The sequence below is a fragment of the Enoplosus armatus genome, chromosome 16 (genome assembly GCF_043641665.1).
Source record: "Enoplosus armatus isolate fEnoArm2 chromosome 16, fEnoArm2.hap1, whole genome shotgun sequence".
NCBI lineage: Eukaryota > Metazoa > Chordata > Actinopteri > Centrarchiformes > Enoplosidae > Enoplosus > Enoplosus armatus.
In genome coordinates, this window is record NC_092195.1 from 21885042 (window position 1) to 21904402 (window position 19361).

The 19361-nt window shown below is 38.2% G+C and overlaps 1 protein-coding gene across 1 annotated transcript; it reads left to right on the forward strand.

The window, feature by feature from the left end:
- Positions 1–1493: 1493 nt before the first annotated feature.
- Positions 1494–18751, forward strand: LOC139299317 (L-rhamnose-binding lectin CSL2-like). Its single transcript, XM_070922211.1, has 7 exons — positions 1494–1506; positions 1794–1844; positions 16721–16856; positions 17022–17090; positions 18052–18147; positions 18507–18616; positions 18729–18751. The coding sequence occupies exons 1-7, from the start codon at positions 1494–1496 to the stop codon at positions 18749–18751; spliced, it is 498 nt and encodes a 165-aa protein (XP_070778312.1).
- The last annotated feature ends 610 nt before the right edge of the window (positions 18752–19361 follow it).

Genomic DNA, 19361 nt, shown 5'->3' on the forward strand with positions numbered 1-19361 from the left:
TGCACACACTCAGTGTAGCATGTGCTGTGTGTTGTAGCAACACCCTGAGGGTCTAATGAGAGTGTACATATTCATTTACATACAGTCTTTATTTGAGCTGCCTCTCTCACACACACTCTCTCTCTTTGAGGATTCATCAGTGAAACACACTGAAAGGTGTTTAAAGTTGTTGTCACCATGAACATGAACAGACTCGTCGCTGCTTTCTGTGAGTATCAACACTTTTAAATTCTCCTCTTTTATAACGTTTTCTGCCTTCAGCATCCGTGACGCTCCAAAGCACTTTCAGTGACTCGTTTGGTGTTTGTCTTTTAGCACATTCAGAGAATATGATGTTTTTGTAGTGTATGTCAACAGGTACGTTTACAGAGTAGTTGGTGTGTAATCCTTCCTCCTGTCCTACAGGCTGTGAGTGATTCATAACACGACGACACTGAAGAGATCCACAGTCCAATTCATATTTCTACAGATCAAATCTTTGACATTAATTCTTCCTTTGCTTCGGTGGTTTGTCTTTCTCTGAATGTTTCCATTTGACTGATTGTCTTCCTTCCTTACCTCCTTCCCTCCCTCTTCCCCCCCTCCTTCCCTCCCTGCTTCCCTCCCTCCTTCCCTCCCTCCTTCCTTACCTGCTTCCCTCCCTGCTTCCCGCCCTCCTTCCTTACCTCCTTCCCTCCCTCCTTCCTTACCTACTTCCCTCCCTGCTCCCTCCCTCCTTCCCTCCCTCCTTCCTTACCTGCTTCCCTCCCTGCTTCCCTCCCTCCTTCCTTACCTCCTTCCCTCCCTCCTTCCTTACCTACTTCCCTCCCTGCTCCCTCCCTCCTTCCATCCCTGCTCCCTCCCTCCTTCCTTACCTGCTTCCCTCTCTGCTTCCCTCCCTGCTTCCCTCCCTCCTTCCTTACCTGCTTCCCTCCCTGCTTCCCTCCCTCCTTCCTTACCTCCTTCCCTCCCTCCTTCCTTACCTACTTCCATCCCTGCTCCCTACCTCCTTCCTTACCTGCTTCCCTCCCTACTTCCATCCCTGCTCCCTCCCTCCTTCCTTACCTGCTTCCCTGGCTTGTACTGGTCCAAAGACTACAACACTAGAACACAAGAAGAACTAAGATATTCGTGTGGATTAAAAAAGAAACTGCTCACCAGCTAATATCTTTATTTAACCCTTTATTTCTTCCTTCCTCCTTTCCCTACCTTCCCTTACTTGATGAGCTTTATATATAATCATCTTTTTTCTCCTCTACTTCAGTAGAAGAGAAGAAACTGGCTCTCTTGTGTGAGATGTTTTATATGAACACTCTCTCATCAAAGTCATGTGGTATGACATTAAACTGTGGTTTCAGCTTTAAACCTTCAGTTGTTCCAGCTAACTGTAGCTCTAGTCTGTTGTTTTGCTCTGTAAATGTTTAATGTCTTTTAGTCGTTATACTGTTTTCTTCTCTGAATATCTGACATGTTTCTGTGTGTTTTCAGTGTTAACAGTGTTCTGCTGCAGCATGATGACCAGAGAAGGTAAATATACTCTCAGAGCCTCAGGTGACTCCTGATGTTTGCTTTAAACCTGTCCATGTGTCAACAGACAGGACTCAGGTTGTCATAGTTCAACAGACTCTGTCCTTCCTTATCTCCTGTCTGTTGTAATCTCTCTACCTTTTCTTTTCTTCAAAATCCTCTTCCAGGATTTAAATTCATTTCTTACCTTCCACCCTCCAACACCTCCTGAGCTGTCTGATGTAGACTTCTATTAAACTGAATGTCATGATTTAACCCTCAGCTGTGACCCTTGCTGTGTTTTTCAGAGGCGACGTTGACCTGCGACCTGCAGGACTTCACACAGAAGCTCAACTGCTGTATGTCACCTTCAAGCACTCAGTTCATTACTGACATCCACATCAGACCCGAACGGATTACTGAACAGGGTCCCAGGGGTCCAAAGAGTTAGGCTCAGAGTCTCTCTCTTTTAAAGTGACTGTTAACAATTGTTGTTTTAAAGTCAAACAACCACTCAACGATGCGTCCTTCTGAGTCTCTCTGAGGTCCTTCTGAGTGTCTCTGAGATCCTTCTGAGTCTCTCGGAGGACCTTCTGAGTCTCTCTGAGGTCCTTCTGAGTCTCTTGGAGGAGTGTCTCTGAGTATCTGAAATCGATTTGAGTCTCTTTGAGGTCGTTTTAAGTCTCTTTGATGTCGTTTTGAGTCTCTGAAATCGTTTTGAGTATCTTTGAGGTCGTTTTAAGTCTCTTTGATGTCGTTTTGAGTCTGTTTGATAGTTTGGAGTCTCTTTGTGGTCGTTTAGACTCTGTTTGAGGTAATTTTGAGTCTCTTTGATGTCATTTTGACTCTTTTTGAAGTTGTTTTGAGTCTCTCTGAGGTTGATTTGAGTCTGTTTGATAGTTTTGAGTCTTTATGAGGTCGTTTTGAGTCTCTTTCAATCGTTTTGAGTCTCTTTGATGTCATTTTGAGTCTCTTTGAGGTCGTTTTGAGTCTGTTTGAGAGTTTGTATTGTCTTTGTGGTCGTTTTGAGTCTCTTTGATGTCATTTTGAGTCTCTTTGAGGTTGTTTTGAGTGTCTTTGATGTCGTTTTGAGTCTGTTTGATAGTTTTGAGTCTCTTGGAAGTCGTTTTGAGTCTCTTTGAAGTCATTTTGAGTCTCTTTGATGTCGTTTTGAGTCTCTTTGATGTCGTTTCGAGTCTGTTTGAGGTAATTTTGAGTCTCTTTGATGTCTTTTTGAGTCTCTTTGAAGTCGTTTTGAGTCTCTTTAATGTCGTTTTCAGTCTTTGGTGTCGTTTTGAGTCTCTTTGGGGTCGTTTTCAGTCTCTTTGATGTCGTTTTGAGTCTGTTTAAGGCCATTTTGAGGCTCTTTCATGTCATTTTGAATCTCTTTGATGTCGTTTTGAGTCTCTTTGATGTCATTTTGAGTCTCTTTGATGTCGTTTTGGGTCTGTTTTACGTAGTTTTGAGTCTCTTTGAAGTTTTTTGGAGTCTCTTTGAGGTCGTTTTGAATCTGTTTGAAGCCATTTTGAGTCTCTTTGATTTCGTCTTGAGTCTTTTTTAGTTCGTTTTGAGTCTCTTTGATGTCGTTTTGAGTCTCTGGTGTCGTTTTCAGTCTCTTTGAAGTTGTTTTGAGTCTCTTTCAGGTTGTTTTGACTGTGTTTGAGGTCGTTTTGAGTCTGTTTCAGGCCATTTTGGGTCTCTTTGAAGTTTTTTCAAATGTTTTTGAGGTCGTTTTAAGTCTTTTTGAGGTAGTTTTGAGTCTCTTTGATGTCTTTTTTGGTCTCTTTGATGTTGTTTTGTGTCTGTTTGAGGTCGTTTTGAGTTTCTTTGATGTAGTTCTGATCCTCTTTGAGGTCATTTTGAGTCTGTTTCAGGCCATTTTGAATCTTTTTCATGTCGTTTTGAGTCTCTTTGAAGTCCTTATGAGTCTCTTTGAGGTCGTTTTGAGTTTCTCTGAGGTCGTTTTGAGTCTCTTTGACGTCGTTTTGAGTCTCTTTGAAGTCGTTTTGAGTCTCTTTGAGGTCGTTTTAAGTCTCTTTGAGGTCATGTTGAGTCTCTGATGTCGCTTTAAGGTCGTCTTGCGTCTATTTGAGGTCATTTTGAGTATCTTTGGTGTCATTTTGAGTCTCTCTGACGTCGTTTTGAGTCTCTTTGATGTCACTTTGAGTCTCTTTGAGGTCGTTTTGAGTCTGAGGTCATTTTGAGTATCTTTGATGTCGTTTTGAGTCTCTTTGATGTCGCTTTGAGTCTCTTTGAAGTCGTTTTGAGTCTCTTTCATGTCGCTTTGAGTCTCTTTGAGGTCGTTTTGAGTCTGAGGTCATTTTGAGTCTGAGGGTATTTTGACTATCTTTGATGTCGTTTTGAGTCTCTTTGATGTCTCTTTGAGTCTCTTTGAGGTCGTTTTGAGTCTCTTTGATGTCTTTTTTATTCTCTTTGATGTTGTTTTGTGTCTGCTTGAGGTCGTTTTGAGTCTCTTTGAGGTCGTTTTGAGTCTCTTTGATGTCTTTTTTATTCTCTTTGATGTTGTTTTGTGTCTGCTTGAGGTCGTTTTGAGTCTCTTTGAAGTTCTTTTGTGTCTCTTTGAGGTCGTTTTGACTCTGAGGTCATTTTGAGTATCTTTGATGTCGTTTTGAGTCTCTTTGATGTCGCTTTGAGTCTCTTTGAGGACTTTTTGAGTCTCTTTGAGGACTTTTTGAGTCTCTCTGACGTCGTTTTCAGTCTGTTTGATAGTTTTGAGTCTCTTTGAGGTGGTTTTTAATCTCTTTGATGTCGTTTTGAGTCTCTTTGAGGTCGTTTTGAGTCTCTTTGATGTCGTCTTCAGTCTGTTTGAAGTCGTTTTGAGTCTCTTTGAAGTGGTTTTGAATCCCTTTGATGTCGTTTTGAATCTCTCTGATGTCGTTTTGAGTCCGTTTGATAGTTTTGAGTCTCTTTGTATTCGTTTTGAGACTCTTTGAGGTCGTTTTGAGTCTCTTTGATGTCGTCTTCAGTCTGTTTGAAGTCCTTTTGAGTCTGTTTGAAGTCGTTTTGAGTCTCTTTGAAGTGGTTTTGAATCTCTTTGATGTCGTTTTTAGTCTCTTTGATAGTTTTGAGTCTCTTTGAAGTCGTTTTGAGTCCATCTCAGGTCTTTTTGAGTCTCTTTGAAGTTGTTTCGAGTATATTTGATAGTTTTGAGTCTCTTTGAGATCGTTTTGAGTCTCTTTGAGGCTATTTTCAGTCTCTTTGATGTCGTCTTCAGTCTGTTTGAAGTCGCTTTGAGTCTCTTTGAAGTCGTTTTGAATCTCTTTGATGTCGTTTTGAGTCTGTTTGATGTAGTTTTGAGTCTCTTTGAAGTCGTTTTGAGTCCATCTGAGGTCTTTTTGAGTCTCTTTGAAGTTGTTTCGAGTATATTTGATAGTTTTGAATCTCTTTGTGGTTGTTTTGAGTCTGTATAAGGCCATTTTGAGTCTCTTTGATGTCGTTTTGAATCTCTTTGATGTCGTTTTGAGTCTCTGGTGTCGTTTTGAGTCTCTTTCAGGTTGTTTTGAATATCTTTGAAGTACTTTGAAGTTTTTTCTAGTCTCTTTGATGTCCTTTTGAGTCTCTTTGATATCGTTTTATGTGTGTTTGAGGTCGTTTTGAGTCTTTTTGAAGTTGTTTTGAATATCTTTGATGTCGTTTTGAGTCTCTTTGATGTCGTTTCGAATCTGTTTGAGGTAATTTTGAGTCTCTTTGATGTCTTTTTGAGTCTCTTTGATGTCGTTTTGAGTCTCTTTGATGTCTTTTTGAGTCTCTCTGCGGTCGTTTTCAGTCTGATAGTTTTGAGTGTCTATGAAGTCGTTTTGAATCTCTTTGGTGTCTTTTTGAGTCTCTGGTGTCATCTTGAGCCTCTTTCAGGTTGTTTTGAATAATTATGAAGGACTTTGAAGTTGTTCCGAGTCCCTTTGATGTCGTTTTGAGTTTCTTTGAGGTCTTTTTGAGTCTCTTTGATGTCGTTTTGAGTCTCTTTGAGGTCTTTTTGAGTTTCTTTGACGTCTTTTTGACTCTCTTTGATGTCTTTTTGAATCTCTCTGATGTCGTTTTGAGTCTGTTTGATAGTTTTGAGTCTCTTTGTGTTCGTTTTGAGTCTCTTTGATGTCGTCTTCTGTTGTTTGAGGTCGTTTTGAATCTCTTTGATGTGGTTTTGAGCCTCTTTGATGTCTTGTTGAGTCTCTGGTGTCGTTTTGAGTCTCTGGTGTCCTTTTGAGTCTCTTTCAGGTTGTTTTGAATATCTTTGAAGTACTTTGAAGTTGTTTCTAGTCTCTTTGATGTCCTTTTGAGTCTCTTTGATATCGTTTTATGTGTTTGAGGTCGTTTTGAGTCTTTTTGAAGTTGTTTTGAATATCTTTGATGTCGTTTTGAGTCTCTTTGATGTCGTTTCGAATCTGTTTGAGGTAATTTTGAGTCTCTTTGATGTCGTTTTGAGTCTCTTTGATGTCTTTTTGAGTCTCTTTGATGTCTTTTTGAATCTCTCTGATGTCGTTTTGAGTCTGTTTGATAGTTTTGAGTCTCTTTGTATTCGTTTTGAGTCTCTTTGATGTGGTTTTGAGTCTCTTTGATGTGGTTTTGAGTCTCTTTGAGGTCGGTTTGTGTCTGTTTGATAGATTTGAGTCTTTTTGATGTCGTTTTGAGTCTCTTTGGTGTCTTTTTGAGTCTCTGGTGTCGTCTTGAGTCTCTTTCAGGTTGTTTTGAATAATTATGAAGTATTTTGAAGTTTTTTCGAGTCTCTTTGATGTCGTTTTGAGTTTCTTTGAGGTCTTTTTGAGTCTCTTTGATGTCATTTTGAGTCTCTTTGAGGTCTTTCTGAGTCTCTTTGATGTCTTTTGGAGTCTCTTTGATGTCTTTTTGAATCTCTCTCATGTCGTTTTCAGTCTCTTTGTTTTCGTTTTGAGTCTCTTTGATGTCGTCTTCTGTTGTTTGAGGTCGTTTTGAATCTCTTTGATGTGGTTTTGAGCCTCTTTGAGGTCGTTTTGTGTCTGTTTGATAGCTTTGAGTCTTTTTGAGGTAATTTTGAGTCTCTTTGATGTCTTTTTGAGTCTCTTTGAAGTCGTTTTGAGTCTCCTTTATGTCACTTTGAGTCTCTTTGAGGTCGTTTTGAGTCTGAGGGTATTTTGAGTATCTTTGATGTCGTTTTGAGTCTCTTTGATGTCGCTTTGAGTCTCTTTGAGGTCGTTTTGAGTCTCTTTGATGTCTTTTCCATTCTCTTTGATGTTGTTTTGTGTCTGCTTGATGTCGTTTTGAGTCTCTTTGAAGTTATTTTGAGTCTCTTTGAGGTCGTTTTAAGTCTCTTTGATGTCGTTTTTAGTCTATTTGAAGTCGTTTTGATGACGTTTTGAGTCTCTGATGTCGTTTTGAGTCTCTGAAGTTATTTTGAGTCTCTTTCAGGTTGTTTTGAGTCTCTTTCAGGTCGTTTTGAGTCTCTTTGATGTCGTTTTGAGTCTCTTTGATGTCACTTTGAGTCTCTTTGAGGTCGTTTTGAGTCTCTTTGAGGTCGTTTTCAGAATCTTTGAGGTCGTTTTCAAACTCTTTGAGGTCGTTTTGAGTCTGTTTGAGGTCATTTTGATTTCTTTTTCATGTCGTTTTGATTCCCTTTTAAGTTGTTTTGAGTCTCTTTGTTGGCGCTTTGAATCTCTCTGAGGTCGATTTGAGTCTCTCTGAGGTCGTTTTGAGTCTCTTTGAGGTAGTTTGAAGTCGTTTTGAGTTTCTTTGAGGTGGTTTTGAATCTCTTTGATGTCCTTTTGAGTCTCTTTGAGGTCGTTTTTAATCTCTTTGATGTCGTCTTCAGTCTCTTTGATGTCTTTTTGAGTCTCTCTGAGGTCGTTTTCAGTCTGATAGTTTTGAGTCTCTATGAAGTTGTTTCGAGTCTCTTTGATGTCGTTTTGAGTTTCTTTGGGGTCTTTTTGAGTCTCTTTGATGTCGTTTTGAGTCTCTTTGAGGTCTTTTTGAGTCTCTTTGATGTCTTTTTGACTCTCTTTGTATTCGTTTTGAGTCTCTTTGATGTCGTCTTCTGTTGTTTGAGGTCGTTTTGAATCTCTTTGATGTGGTTTTGAGCCTCTTTGATGTCTTGTTGAGTCTCTGGTGTCGTTTTGAGTCTCTGGTGTCGTTTTGAGTCTCTTTCAGGTTGTTTTGAATATCTTTGAAGTACTTTGAAGTTGTTTCTAGTCTCTTTGATGTCCTTTTGAGTCTCTTTGATATCGTTTTATGTGTGTTTGAGGTCGTTTTGAGTCTTTTTGAAGTTGTTTTGAATATCTTTGAAGTCCTTTGAAGTTGTTTCTAGTCTCTTTGATGTCCTTTTGAGTCTCTTTGATATCGTTTTATGTGTGTTTGAGGTCGTTTTGAGTCTTTTTGAAGTTGTTTTGAATATCTTTGAAGTACTTTGAAGTTGTTTCTAGTCTCTTTGATGTCCTTTTGAGTGTCTTTGATATCGTTTTATGTGTGTTTGAGGTCGTTTTGAGTCTTTTTGAAGTTGTTTTGAATATCTTTGATGTCGTTTTGAGTCTCTTTGGTGTCGTTTTGAATCTGTTTGAGGTAATTTTGAGTCTCTTTGATGTCTTTTTGAGTCTCTTTGATGTCGTTTTGAGTCTCTTTGAGGTCTTTCTGAGTCTCTTTGATGTCTTTTGGAGTCTCTTTTATGTCTTTTTGAATCTCTCTCATGTCGTTTTGAGTCTCTTTGTTTTCGTTTTGAGTCTCTTTGATGTCGTCTTCTGTTGTTTGAGGTCGTTTTGAATATCTTTGATGTGGTTTTGAGCCTCTTTGAGGTCGTTTTGTGTCTGTTTGATAGCTTTGAGTCTTTTTGAGGTAATTTTGAGTCTCTTTGATGTCTTTTTGAGTCTCTTTGAAGTCGTTTTGAGTCTCCTTTATGTCACTTTGAGTCTCTTTGAGGTCGTTTTGAGTCTGAGGGTATTTTGAGTATCTTTGATGTCGTTTTGAGTCTCTTTGATGTCGCTTTGAGTCTCTTTGAGGTCGTTTTGAGTCTCTTTGATGTCTTTTCTATTCTCTTTGATGTTGTTTTGTGTCTGCTTGATTTCGTTTTGAGTCTCTTTGAAGTTCTTTTGAGTCTCTTTGAGGTCGTTTTAAGTCTCTTTGATGTCGTGTTTAGTCTATTTGAAGTCGTTTTGATGACGTTTTGAGTCTCTTTGATGTCGTTTTGAGTCTCTTTGAAGTTATTTTGAGTCTCTTTCAGGTTGTTTTGAGTCTCTTTCAGGTCACTTTGAGTCTCTTTGAGGTCGTTTTGAGTCTGAGGTCGTTTTGAGTATCTTTGATGTCGTTTTGAGTCTCTTTGATGTCATCTTCAGTCTGTTTGATGTGGTTTTGAGCCTCTTTGATGTCTTGTTGAGTCTCTGGTGTCGTTTTGAGTCTCTGGTGTCGTCTTGAGTCTCTTTCAGGTTGATTTGAATATCTTTGAAGTACTTTGAAGTTGTTTCGAGTCTCTTTGGTGTCGTTTTGTGTCTGTTTGAGGTCGTTTTGAGTGTTTTTGAATTTGTTTTGAGTATCTTTGATATTATTTTGAGACTCTTTGATGTCGCTTTGAGTCTCTTTGAGGTCGTTTTGAGTCTCTTTGATGTCTTTTCTATTCTCTTTGATGTTGTTTTGTGTCTGCTTGATGTCGTTTTGAGTCTCTTTGAAGTTCTTTTGAGTCTCTTTGAGGTCGTTTTAAGTCTCTTTGAGGTCGTTTTAAGTCTCTTTGATGTCGTTTTTAGTCTATTTGAAGTCGTTTTGATGTCGTTTTGAGTCTCTGATGTCGTTTTGAGTCTCTTTGATGTCACTTTGAGTCTCTTTGAGGTCGTTTTGAGTCTCTTTGAGGTCATTTTCAGAATCTTTGAGGTCGTTTTCAGACTCTTTGAGGTCGTTTTGAGTCTGTTTGAGGTCATTTTGATTTCTTTTTCATGCCGTTTTGATTACCTTTTAAGTTGTTTTGAGTCTCTTTGATGTCTTTTTGAGTCTCTTTGAAGTCACTTTGAGTCTCTTTGAGGTCGTTTTGAGTCTGAGGGTATTTTGAGTATCTTTGTGGTCGTTTTGAGTCTCTTTGTGGTCGTTTTGAGTCTCTTTTAGGTCTTTTTGAGTCTCTTTGATGTCTTTTTGAATCTCTCTGATGTCGTTTTGAGTCTGTTTGATAGTTTTGAGTCTCTTTGTATTCGTTTTGAGTCTCTTTGATGTGGTTTTGAGTCTCTTTGAGGTCGGTTTGTGTCTGTTTGATAGATTTGAGTCTTTTTGTTGTCGTTTTGAGTCTCTTTGATGTCTTTTTGAGTCTCTGGTGTCGTTTTGAGTCTCTTTCAGGTTGTTTTGAATATCTTTGAAGTACTTTGAAGTTGTTTCGAGTCTCTTTGATGTCCTTTTGAGTCTCTTTGATGTCGTTTTGAGTCTCCTTGATGTCGTCTTCAGTCCGTTTGATGTCTTTTTGAATCTGTCTGATGTCGTTTTGAGTCTGTTTGATAGTTTTGAGACTCTTTTTATTCGTTTTGAGTCTCTTTGATGTCGTCTTCAGTCTGTTTGAGGTCGTTTTGAATCTCTTTGATGTGGTTTTGAGTCTCTTTGAGGTCGTTTTGTATCTGTTTGATAGCTTTGAGTCTTTTTGATGTCGTTTTGAGTCTCTTTGGTGTCTTTTTGAGTCTCTGGTGTCGTCTTGAGTCTCTTTCAGGTTGTTTTGAATAATTATGAAGTACTTTGAAGTTTTTTCGAGTCTCTTTGATGTCGTTTTGAGTTTCTTTGAGGTCTTTTTGAGTCTCTTTGATGTCGTTTTGAGTCTCTCTCATGTCGTTTTCAGTCTCTTTGTTTTCATTTTGAGTCTCTTTGATGTCGTCTTCTGTTGTTTGAGGTCGTTTTGAGTCTCTTTGAACTTCTTTTGAGTCTCTTTGAGGTCGTTTTAAGTCTCTTTGATGTCGTTTTTAGTCTATTTGAAGTCGTTTTGATGACGTTTTGAGTCTCTGATGTCGTTTTGAGTCTCTGAAGTTATTTTGAGTCTCTTTCAGGTTGTTTTGAGTCTCTTTGTGGTCGTTTTGAGTCTCTTTGTGGTCGTTTTGAGTCTCTTTAAGGTCTTTTTGAGTCTCTTTGATGTCTTTTTGAGTCTCTTTGATGTCTTTTTGAATCTCTCTGATGTCGTTTTGAGTCTGTTTGATAATTTTGAGTCTCTTTGTATTCATTTTGAGTCTCTTTGATGTCGTCTTCTGTTGTTTGAGGTCGTTTTGAATCTCTTTGATGTGGTTTTGAGCCTCTTTGATGTCTTTTTGAGTCTCTGGTGTCGTTTTGAGTCTTTTGAGGTCGTTTTGAGTCTTTTTGAAGTTGTTTTGAGTCTCTTTCAGGTCGTTTTGAGTCTCTTTGAAGTCGTTTTGAGTCTCTTTGAAGTCGTTTTGATGTTGTTCTGAGTCTCTTTGAAGTCGTTTTGAGTCTCTTTGAGGTTGTTTTGAGTCTTGTTGAGGTCGTCCTGAGTCTCTTTGATGTCGTTTTGATGTTGTTTTGAGTCTCTTTGATGTCGTTTTGAGTCTCTTTGAAGTTATTTTGAGTCTCTTTCAGGTTGTTTTGAGTCTCTTTCAGGTCGTTTTGAGTCTCTTTGATGTCGTTTTGAGTCTCTTTGATGTCGTCTTCAGTTTGTTTGATGTCTTTTTGAATCTCTCTGATGTCGTTTTGAGTCTGTTTGATTGTTTTGAGTCTCTTTGTATTCGTTTTGAGTCTCTTTGATGTCGTCTTCAGTCTGTTTGAGGTCGTTTTGAATAATTATGAGTTTCTTTGAGGTCTTTTTGAGTCTCTTTGATGTCTTTTTGAGTCTCTGGTGTCGTCTTGAGTCTCTTTCAGGTTGTTTTGAATAATTATGAGGTACTTTGAAGTTGTTTCGAGTCTCTTTGATGTCGTTTTGAGTTTCTTTGAGGTCTTTTTGAGTCTCTTTGATGTCGTTTTGAGTCTCTTTGAGGTCTTTCTGAGTCTCTTTGATGTCTTTTTGAGTCTCTTTGATGTCTTTTTGAATGTCTCTGATGTCGTTTTGAGTCTGTTTGATAGTTTTGAGTCTCTTTGTTTTCGTTTTGAGTCTCTTTGATGTCGTCTTCTGTTGTTTGAGGTCGTTTTGAATCTCTTTGATGTGGTTTTGAGCCTCTTTGAGGTCGTTTCGTGTCTGTTTGATAGCTTTGAGTCCTTTTGATGTCGTTTTGAGTCTCTTTGATGTCTTATTGAGTCTGAGGTGTCGTTTTGAGTCTTTTATGTCCTTTTGAGTCTCTTTGATATCGTTTTGTGTGTGTTTGTGGTCGTTTTGAGTCTTTTTGAAGTTGTTTTGAATATCTTTGATGTCGTTTTGAGTCTCCTTGATGTCGTTTGGAATCTGTTTGAGGTAATTTTGAGTCTCTTTGATGTCTTTTTGTGTCTCTTTGATGTCGTTTTGAGTCTCTTTGATGTCTTTTTGAGTCTCTTTGATGTCGTTTTCAGTCTGTTTGATAGTTTTGAGTCTCTATGAAGTCGTTTTGAGTCTCTTTGATGTCGTTTTGAGTCTCTTTGAGGTCGTTTTCAGAATCTTTGAGGTCGTTTTGAGTCTCTTTGAAGTCGTTTTGATGTTGTTCTGAGTCTCTTTGAAGTCGTTTTGAGTCTCTTTGAGGTTGTTTTGAGTCTTGTTGAGGTCGTTCTGAGTCTCTTTGATGTCGTTTTGATGTTGTTTTGAGTCTCTTTGAAGTCGTTTTGAGTGTCTTTGATGTCTTTTTGAGTCTCTGGTGTCGTCTTGAGTCTCTTTCAGGTTGTTTTGAATAATTATGAGGTACTTTGAAGTTGTTTCGAGTCTCTTTGATGTCGTTTTGAGTTTCTTTGAGGTCTTTTTGAGTCTCTTTGATGTCGTTTTGAGTCTCTTTGAGGTCTTTCTGAGTCTATTTGATGTCTTTTTGAGTCTCTTTGATGTCTTTTTGAATCTCTCTGATGTCGTTTTGAGTCTGTTTGATAGTTTTGAGTCTCTTTGTTTTCGTTTTGAGTCTCTTTGATGTCGTCTTCTGTTGTTTGAGGTCGTTTTGAATCTCTTTGATGTGGTTTTTAGTCTCTTTGAGGTAGCTTTCAGTCTCTTTAATGTCGTTTTGAGTCTGTTTGAGGTCGTTTTGAATCTCTGTGATGTGGTTTTGAGTCTCTTTGAAGTCGTTTTGAGTCTCTAACGTCGTTTGGAGTCTCTCTGAGGTTTTGAGTGTGTTTGATAGTTTTGAGTCTCTTTGTGGTCGTTTTGAGTCTGTTTGAGGTTTGTTTGAAGAGTTTTGAGTCTCTATGAAGTCTTTTTGAATCTCTTTGATATCATTTTCAGTCTCTTTGAGGTAGTTTTCAGTCTCTTTAATGTCGTTTTGAGTCTGTTTGAGGTCGTTTTGAATCTCTGTGATGTGGTTTTGAGTCTCTTTGAAGTCGTTTTGAGTCTCTAACGTCGTTTGGAGTCTCTCTGAGGTTTCGAGTGTGTTTGATAGTTTTGAGTCTCTTTGTGGTCGTTTTGAGTATGTTTGAGGTTGTTTTGAGTCTCTTTGATGTCGTCTTCAGTCTGTTTGAGGTCGTTTTGAATCTCTTTGATGTTGTTTCGAGTCTCTTTGAAGTCGTTTTGAGTCTCTTTAAGGTCGTTTTGTATCTGTTTGATAGATTTGAGTCTCTTTGATGTCTTTTTGAGTCTCTGGTGTCGTTTTGAGTGTCTGGTGTCGTTTTGAATCTGTTTGAGGTTGTTTTTAGTCTCTTTGATGTCGTCTTCAATCTGTTTGAGGTTGTTTTGAATCTCTTTGATGTTGTTTCGAGTCTCTTTGAAGTCGTTTTGTATCTGTTTGATAGATTTGAGTCTCTTTGTGGTCGTTTTGAATCTCTTTGATGTTGTTTTGAGTGTCTTTGATGTCTTTTTGAGTCTCTGGTGTCGTTTTGAGTCTGTTTAAGGCCCTTTTGAGTCACTTCAATGTCGTTTTGTGTCTGTTTGAGGTCGTTTTGAGTCTCTTTGAGTTCGTTTTGAGTCTCTTTGAAATCGTTTTAAGTCTCTTTTCGATCGTTTTGAGTATGTTTGATGTCATTTTCAGTCTCTTTGTTTTCGTTTTCAGTCTGTTTGATAGTTTTGAGTCTCTTTGTGGTCGTTATAAGTGTCTTTTATGTCATTTTGAATCTCTATGAGGTCGTTTTGAGTCTGTTTGATAGTTTTGAGTCTCTTTGTGGTCGTTTTGAGTCTGTTTGAGGTCATTTTGAGTCTCTTTGGTTTCTTTTTGAATCTCTCTGATGTCGTTTTGAGTCTGTTTGATCATTCTGAGTCTCTTTTTATTCGTTTTGAGGTCTTTTTAAGTCTCTTTGAGGTCTTTTTAAGTCTCTTTCATGTCTTTTTGAGTCTCTTTGATATTGTTTTGAGTCTCTTTGATGTCTTTTTGAGTCTCTTTGATGTCTTTTTGAGTCTCTCTGAGGTCGTTTTGAGTCTGATAGTTTTGAGTCTCTATGAAGTCGTTTTGAGTGTCTTTGATGACGTTTTGAGTCTCTTTGATGTCGTTTTGAATCTCTCTGATGTCGTTGTGAGTCTGTTTGATAGTTTTGAGTCTCTTTGTTTTCGTTTTGAGTCTCTTTGAAGTCGTTTTGAATCTCTTTGATGTCGTTTTGAGTCTCTGTGTCGTTTTCAGTCTCTTTGAAGTTATTTTGAGTCTCTTTCAGGTTGTCTTGAGTCTCTTTCAGGTCGTTTTGAGTATCTTTGAGGCCATTTTGAGTCTCTTTGATGTCGTTTTGAATCTCTCTGATGTCGTTTTGAGTCTGTTTGATCGTTTTGAGTCTCTTTTTATTCGTTTTGAGTCTCTTTGAAGTCGTTTTGAGTCTCTTTGAGGTCTTTTTAAGTCTCTTTGAGGTCTTTTTAAGTCTCTTTCATGTCTTTTGGAGTCTCTTTGATATTGTTTTGAGTCTCTTTGATGTCTTTTTGAGTCTCTCTGAGGTCGTTTTGAGTCTGATAGTTTTGAGTCTCTATGAAGTCGTTTTGAGTGTCTTTGATGACGTTTTGAGTCTCTTTGAGGTCGTTTTGAGTCTCTTTGAGGTCGTTTTGAGTCTCTTTGAGGTCGTTTTAAGTCTCTTTGATGTCTTTTTGAGTGTCTTTGATGTTGTTTTGAGTCTCTTTGAGGTCTTTTTGAGTCTCTTTGATGTCTTTTTGATGTCGTTTTCAGTCTGTTTGATAGTTTTGAGTCTCTATGAAGTCGTTTTGAGTGTCTTTGATGACGTTTTGAGTCTCTTTGATGTCGTTTTGAATCTCTCTGATGTCGTTGTGAGTCTGTTTGATAGTTTTGAGTCTCTTTGTTTTCGTTTTGAGTCTCTTTGAAGTTGTTTTGAATCTCTTTGATGTCGTTTTGAGTCTCTGTGTCGTTTTGAGTCTCTTTGAAGTCATTTTGAATCTCTTTGAGGTCGTTTTGAATCTTGTTGAGGTCGTTTGGAGTCTCTTTGATGTCGTTTTGAGTCTCTGGTGTCGTTTTCAGTCTCTTTGAAGATATTTTGAGTCTCTTTCAGGTTGTTTTGAGTCTCTTTCAGGTCGTTTTGAGTATCTTTGAGGCCATTTTGAGTCTCTTTGATGTCGTTTTGAATCTCTCTGATGTCGTTTTGAGTCTGTTTGATAGTTTTGAGTCTCTATGAAGTCGTTTTTAGTCTCTTTGATGTCTTTTTGAGTCTCTGGTGTCGTTTTGAGTCTCTTTCAGGTTGTTTTGAGTATCTTTGAAGTACTTTGAAGTTGTTTCGAGTCTGTTTGAGGTCGTTTTGAGTCTGTTTGATAGTTTTGAGTGTCTTTGTGGTCGTTTTCAGTCTCTTTGATGTCATTTTGAGTCCGTTTGAGGTCGTTTTGAGTCTGTTTGATAGTTTTGAGTCTCTATGAAGTCTTTTTGAATCTCTTTGATGTTGTTTTCAGTCTCTTTGAGGTCGTTTTCAGTCTCTTTAATGTCGTTTTGAGTCTGTTTGAGGTCGTTTTGAATCTCTGTGATGTGGTTTTGAGTCTCTTTGAAGTCGTTTTGAGTCTCTAACGTCGTTTGGAGTCTCTCTGAGGTTTTGAGTGTGTTTGATAGTTTTGAGTCTCTTTGTGGTCGTTTTGAGTCTGTTTGAGGTTGTTTTGAGTCTCTTTGATGTCGTCTTCAGTCTGTTTGAGGTCGTTTTGAATCTCTTTGATGTTGTTTCGAGTCTCTTTGAAGTCGTTTTGAGTCTCTTTAAGGTCGTTTTGTATCTGTTTGATAGATTTGAGTCTCCTCTTTGTGGTCGTTTTGAGTCTCTTTGATGTTGTTTTGAGTGTCTTTGATGTCTTTTTGAGTCTCTGGTGTCGTTTTGAGTCTCTGGTGTCGTTTTGAGTCTCTTTCAGGTTGTTTTCAGTGTCTTTGAAGTACTTTGAAGTTGTTTTGAGTCTGTTCGAGGTCGTTTTGAGTCTGTTTGAGGTCGTTTTGAGTCTCTTTGAAGTCGTTTTGAGTCTCTCTGAGGTTGTGTTGAGTCTCTTTGAGTTCGTTTTGAGTCTCTTTGAAATCGTTTTAAGTCTCTTTTCGATCGTTTTGAGTATGTTTGATGTCATTTTGAGTCTCTTTGTTTTTGTTTTCAGTCTGTTTGATAGTTTTGAGTCTCTTTGTGGTCGTTTTGAGTGTCTTTTATGTTATTTTGAATCTCTATGACGTCGTTTTGAGTCTGTTTGATAGTTTTGAGTCTCTTTGTGGTCGTTTTGAGTCTGTTTGAGGTCATTTTGAGTCTCTTTGGTATCTTTTTGTGTCTCTTTGAGGCCGTTTTGAGTCTGTTTGAGGTCGTTTTGAGTCTCTTTGAAGTTGTTTTGAGTCTCTCTGAGGTTGTTTTGAGTCTCTTTGAAGTCGTTTTGAGTCTCTCTGAGGTCGTTTTGAGTCTCTGAAATCGTTTTGAGTCTCTCTGAGGTCGTTTTGAGTCTCTTTGATGTCATTTTGAGTCTCTTTGATGTTGTTTTGAGTCTCTTTGATGTTGTTTTGAGTCTCTCTGAGGTCATTTTTAATCTCTTTGACGTTCATTATCAGTCCATGACATCCAATGGAAGATGCTGAGAGTCACAGCAGAGATAAAGAAGGAAACCACAATTCCAGCAGCAATTTTTCTCACATTAGATCTTTGACAGAAGAAGAACAGGTCTTCAGATCCTTTACTTAAGTTCAAGTAACAGTACAACAATGTAAAAATACTCCATTACAAGTTAAAGTCCTGCAAGTATTAAATAGTATGTGGAAAACATGAGTTTTACTGACATTGATAAACATCTTGTATCCTTTATCTTCTTCTGTGTTGGATATTCATCCAGATAACGGTGTAATCGTCGTTCAGAACGTGGAGTCGAGTCACAGAGAGGCGGAGGTTTGTGTCGACGGCGTTCCTCCGAGCCGCCTGGAGGAACCACTCTGCTCCTCGACGCCCGTCCTCAACATCATCAAGAAGAGGTAAAACTCCACCGAACAGAACGAACATGAACCAGAAAGACTGAACATCTTTGTTTTACAGGTTTAAACTGGTTGTTTTAATTTTTGAAATTTGTTGTTGTTGTTTAAGGTATTTATTTACGTTTCTTTTCCAATAAAATTATGTATCTTTCCCCTCCCTGTCAGGTGTAACGGTCAGTACAGGTGTGCGGTGCCGATGGATTTGTGTCACGCAGCGAAACCCTGCATGACCAGGTGTGTTTGGATGGAAACCACGTACACCTGTGAGGTTGGGAGTACGTATCTGTGTGTGTGTGTGTGTGTGTGTGTGTGTGTTCTGGTTATGTAGATGTAATTATAAATGAAAAGTATTAAAAGTAAGTACTGAATGTTGTTTCTTGTTTTAGGGATCCTTTATGTGTGTCAGAAAAAGAAGGCGACACTTTACTGTGGTGGGTGGCTCACTTTTTGTTTCTCATGGAGGTTTTTTATTTATTATGGATCATGTTTTACTATTCAACTATAGTAATTTCATAATCAGATTGTTATAGTGTTATTATTATTAGTAGTAGTAGTAGTAGTAGTAGTATTGTATAAGCTGTTTTTGCTGTTGATGCAAAGTCATCACATACGCCATTTGTTTCACATTAAAAGCCTTCAGAGGCAGAATCCCTTCCCTTTCCTGAAAGAACTTAACATCAAATAAAGAACGACAAAGTCGTTTCGTTTGTATTAAACAAACGAGATTCATGTTCATCAGTGAGATGTAGAGGAGCTGTATTTGAACTTTGGTCTGAGCCAGGCTAGCTGTTTCCCCCTGCTTCCAGTCTTTATGCTAAGCTAGGCTAACCACGTCCTGACAGTTGAACTATTACTTCAAGATTGTTGAATGTTTAAAGATTTTTAAGACTGAATTAATCTAAATCAGCATCATACATTTTGTGGTTTTACTTTAAAATAGCAAATATAAATAAAAGAAATAACTAAAAATATTTTATTGTATTATTGTGTTATTAAAAAGTAGAAATGCAATATAGACACCTGTGTTGTTAATACCCTAACCCTACTTATGTCTTGCAAGTATGTTAACTGTAAATAAAAATAAATATTAAGTGACTTTTTACTGAATAAACAATGGCCCTGTGTGTGTGTGTGTGTGTGTGAGTGTGTGTTCAGGATCTCAGGTGATTAAAGTGTTAATGGCTAACTATGGCAGGACCAGTAAGAAGGTGTGTAAGTACCGCGCCCCCCACAGTCACCGGCCCAGCACCACCTGTGGACACCCCGACACTCTGCAGGTGATGGCCGACAGGTGAGAGCAGTCAGGTGACACAACATGTAAGCTGGTGGAGTAACACCAACAACACACTGTCAATAATTTTGAGCTGGTTCAACATCTGAGAGGGAAATATTGTACTTTTTATCTGGCAGCCTTAGTTACTTTACAAATTAAGATTTTTACACACAAAACATTTGAAGAGTTTATAAAATCTGATGTTTTGTTATAAATTAAACTCCCCAACAGTTTCAGTACAGCTGAAACGATTAGTCGATTTATCAATTAGTCGACTGACAGAAAATTGGCAACTATTTTGATGGTTGAAGTCATTTTTTATGTAAAAACATTTCATGGTTCCATCTTCGTCTCCACTCATCATCCTCTCTCTCCAGATGTGATGGCAAACACACATGTTCGGTCCGAGCCTCTAACCTGATCTTCTCCAACCCCTGTCCCGGGACCCGCAAATACCTGAAGTACTCCTACACCTGTGTAGATCCTGGTACCTGTTCATCCTCTTCATTCCCGTTAACCATAAAACTAACAAAAGTCATGTAAAGCAGACGCTTCATTTACACTTGATTCCTTTTTAATCTGTTATTCTTCTTCTGCAGGAAACTCTGAGGAAAGAAACTAAACGTCAACATAAAGAAAAATCACCTGGTATCTGTAGCAGCCTTCATCTGTCAACGATGATGAGACAAATATTTGTAAGAATTCACATTAACACAAATTTGAAGTTTGGAAAAAAAACTTCCAGGATTTGGACTTTTCCTGCATCTCACTGCTCATTGTTGAATTATACAGGCACATGTTGTAGTAATTGTTAAGAAACAACATTTCAGAAGAGCTGAAGATGGTTTCAACGTATTTGCTGGTACCTGTGAACTGCACATGTTCTCCAGTGTACTGCTGAATACAGCTGCTGTCTGTTGACTCTACCTGCTGAATAAACTGATATTCACATGATTTCATAATTACAAGATCCAGATCTTGTAAACTTTGAGCAATAAGGAGCTGTAGCCTGAGAGACACTGTATACAAAGAGTGAGGCTCTCTTTTTAGTGTTTAAAAACCAAAAACACGAGCAAAGGTGTGAGGAATGGATTAAACTGTGTTTATCTGCTCTAATGTAAGCTGCTAACATGAGCAAGTACTCACCCACAGTAGTGACCAATGCCAGTAGTAATGCCACACTAACTAGTGTGTAACAGTGTTACAGATTATGTTTAATAAAAAACATTAAT

Bases quoted from the DNA above. Each gene is read 5' to 3' on its own strand.
- LOC139299317 (XM_070922211.1), top strand. The intron at 1,845-16,720 runs GTATGTCACCTT...ATATTCATCCAG, and splicing joins CACACAGAAGCTCAACTGCT to ATAACGGTGTAATCGTCGTT. The intron at 16,857-17,021 runs GTAAAACTCCAC...CCTCCCTGTCAG, and splicing joins CTCAACATCATCAAGAAGAG to GTGTAACGGTCAGTACAGGT.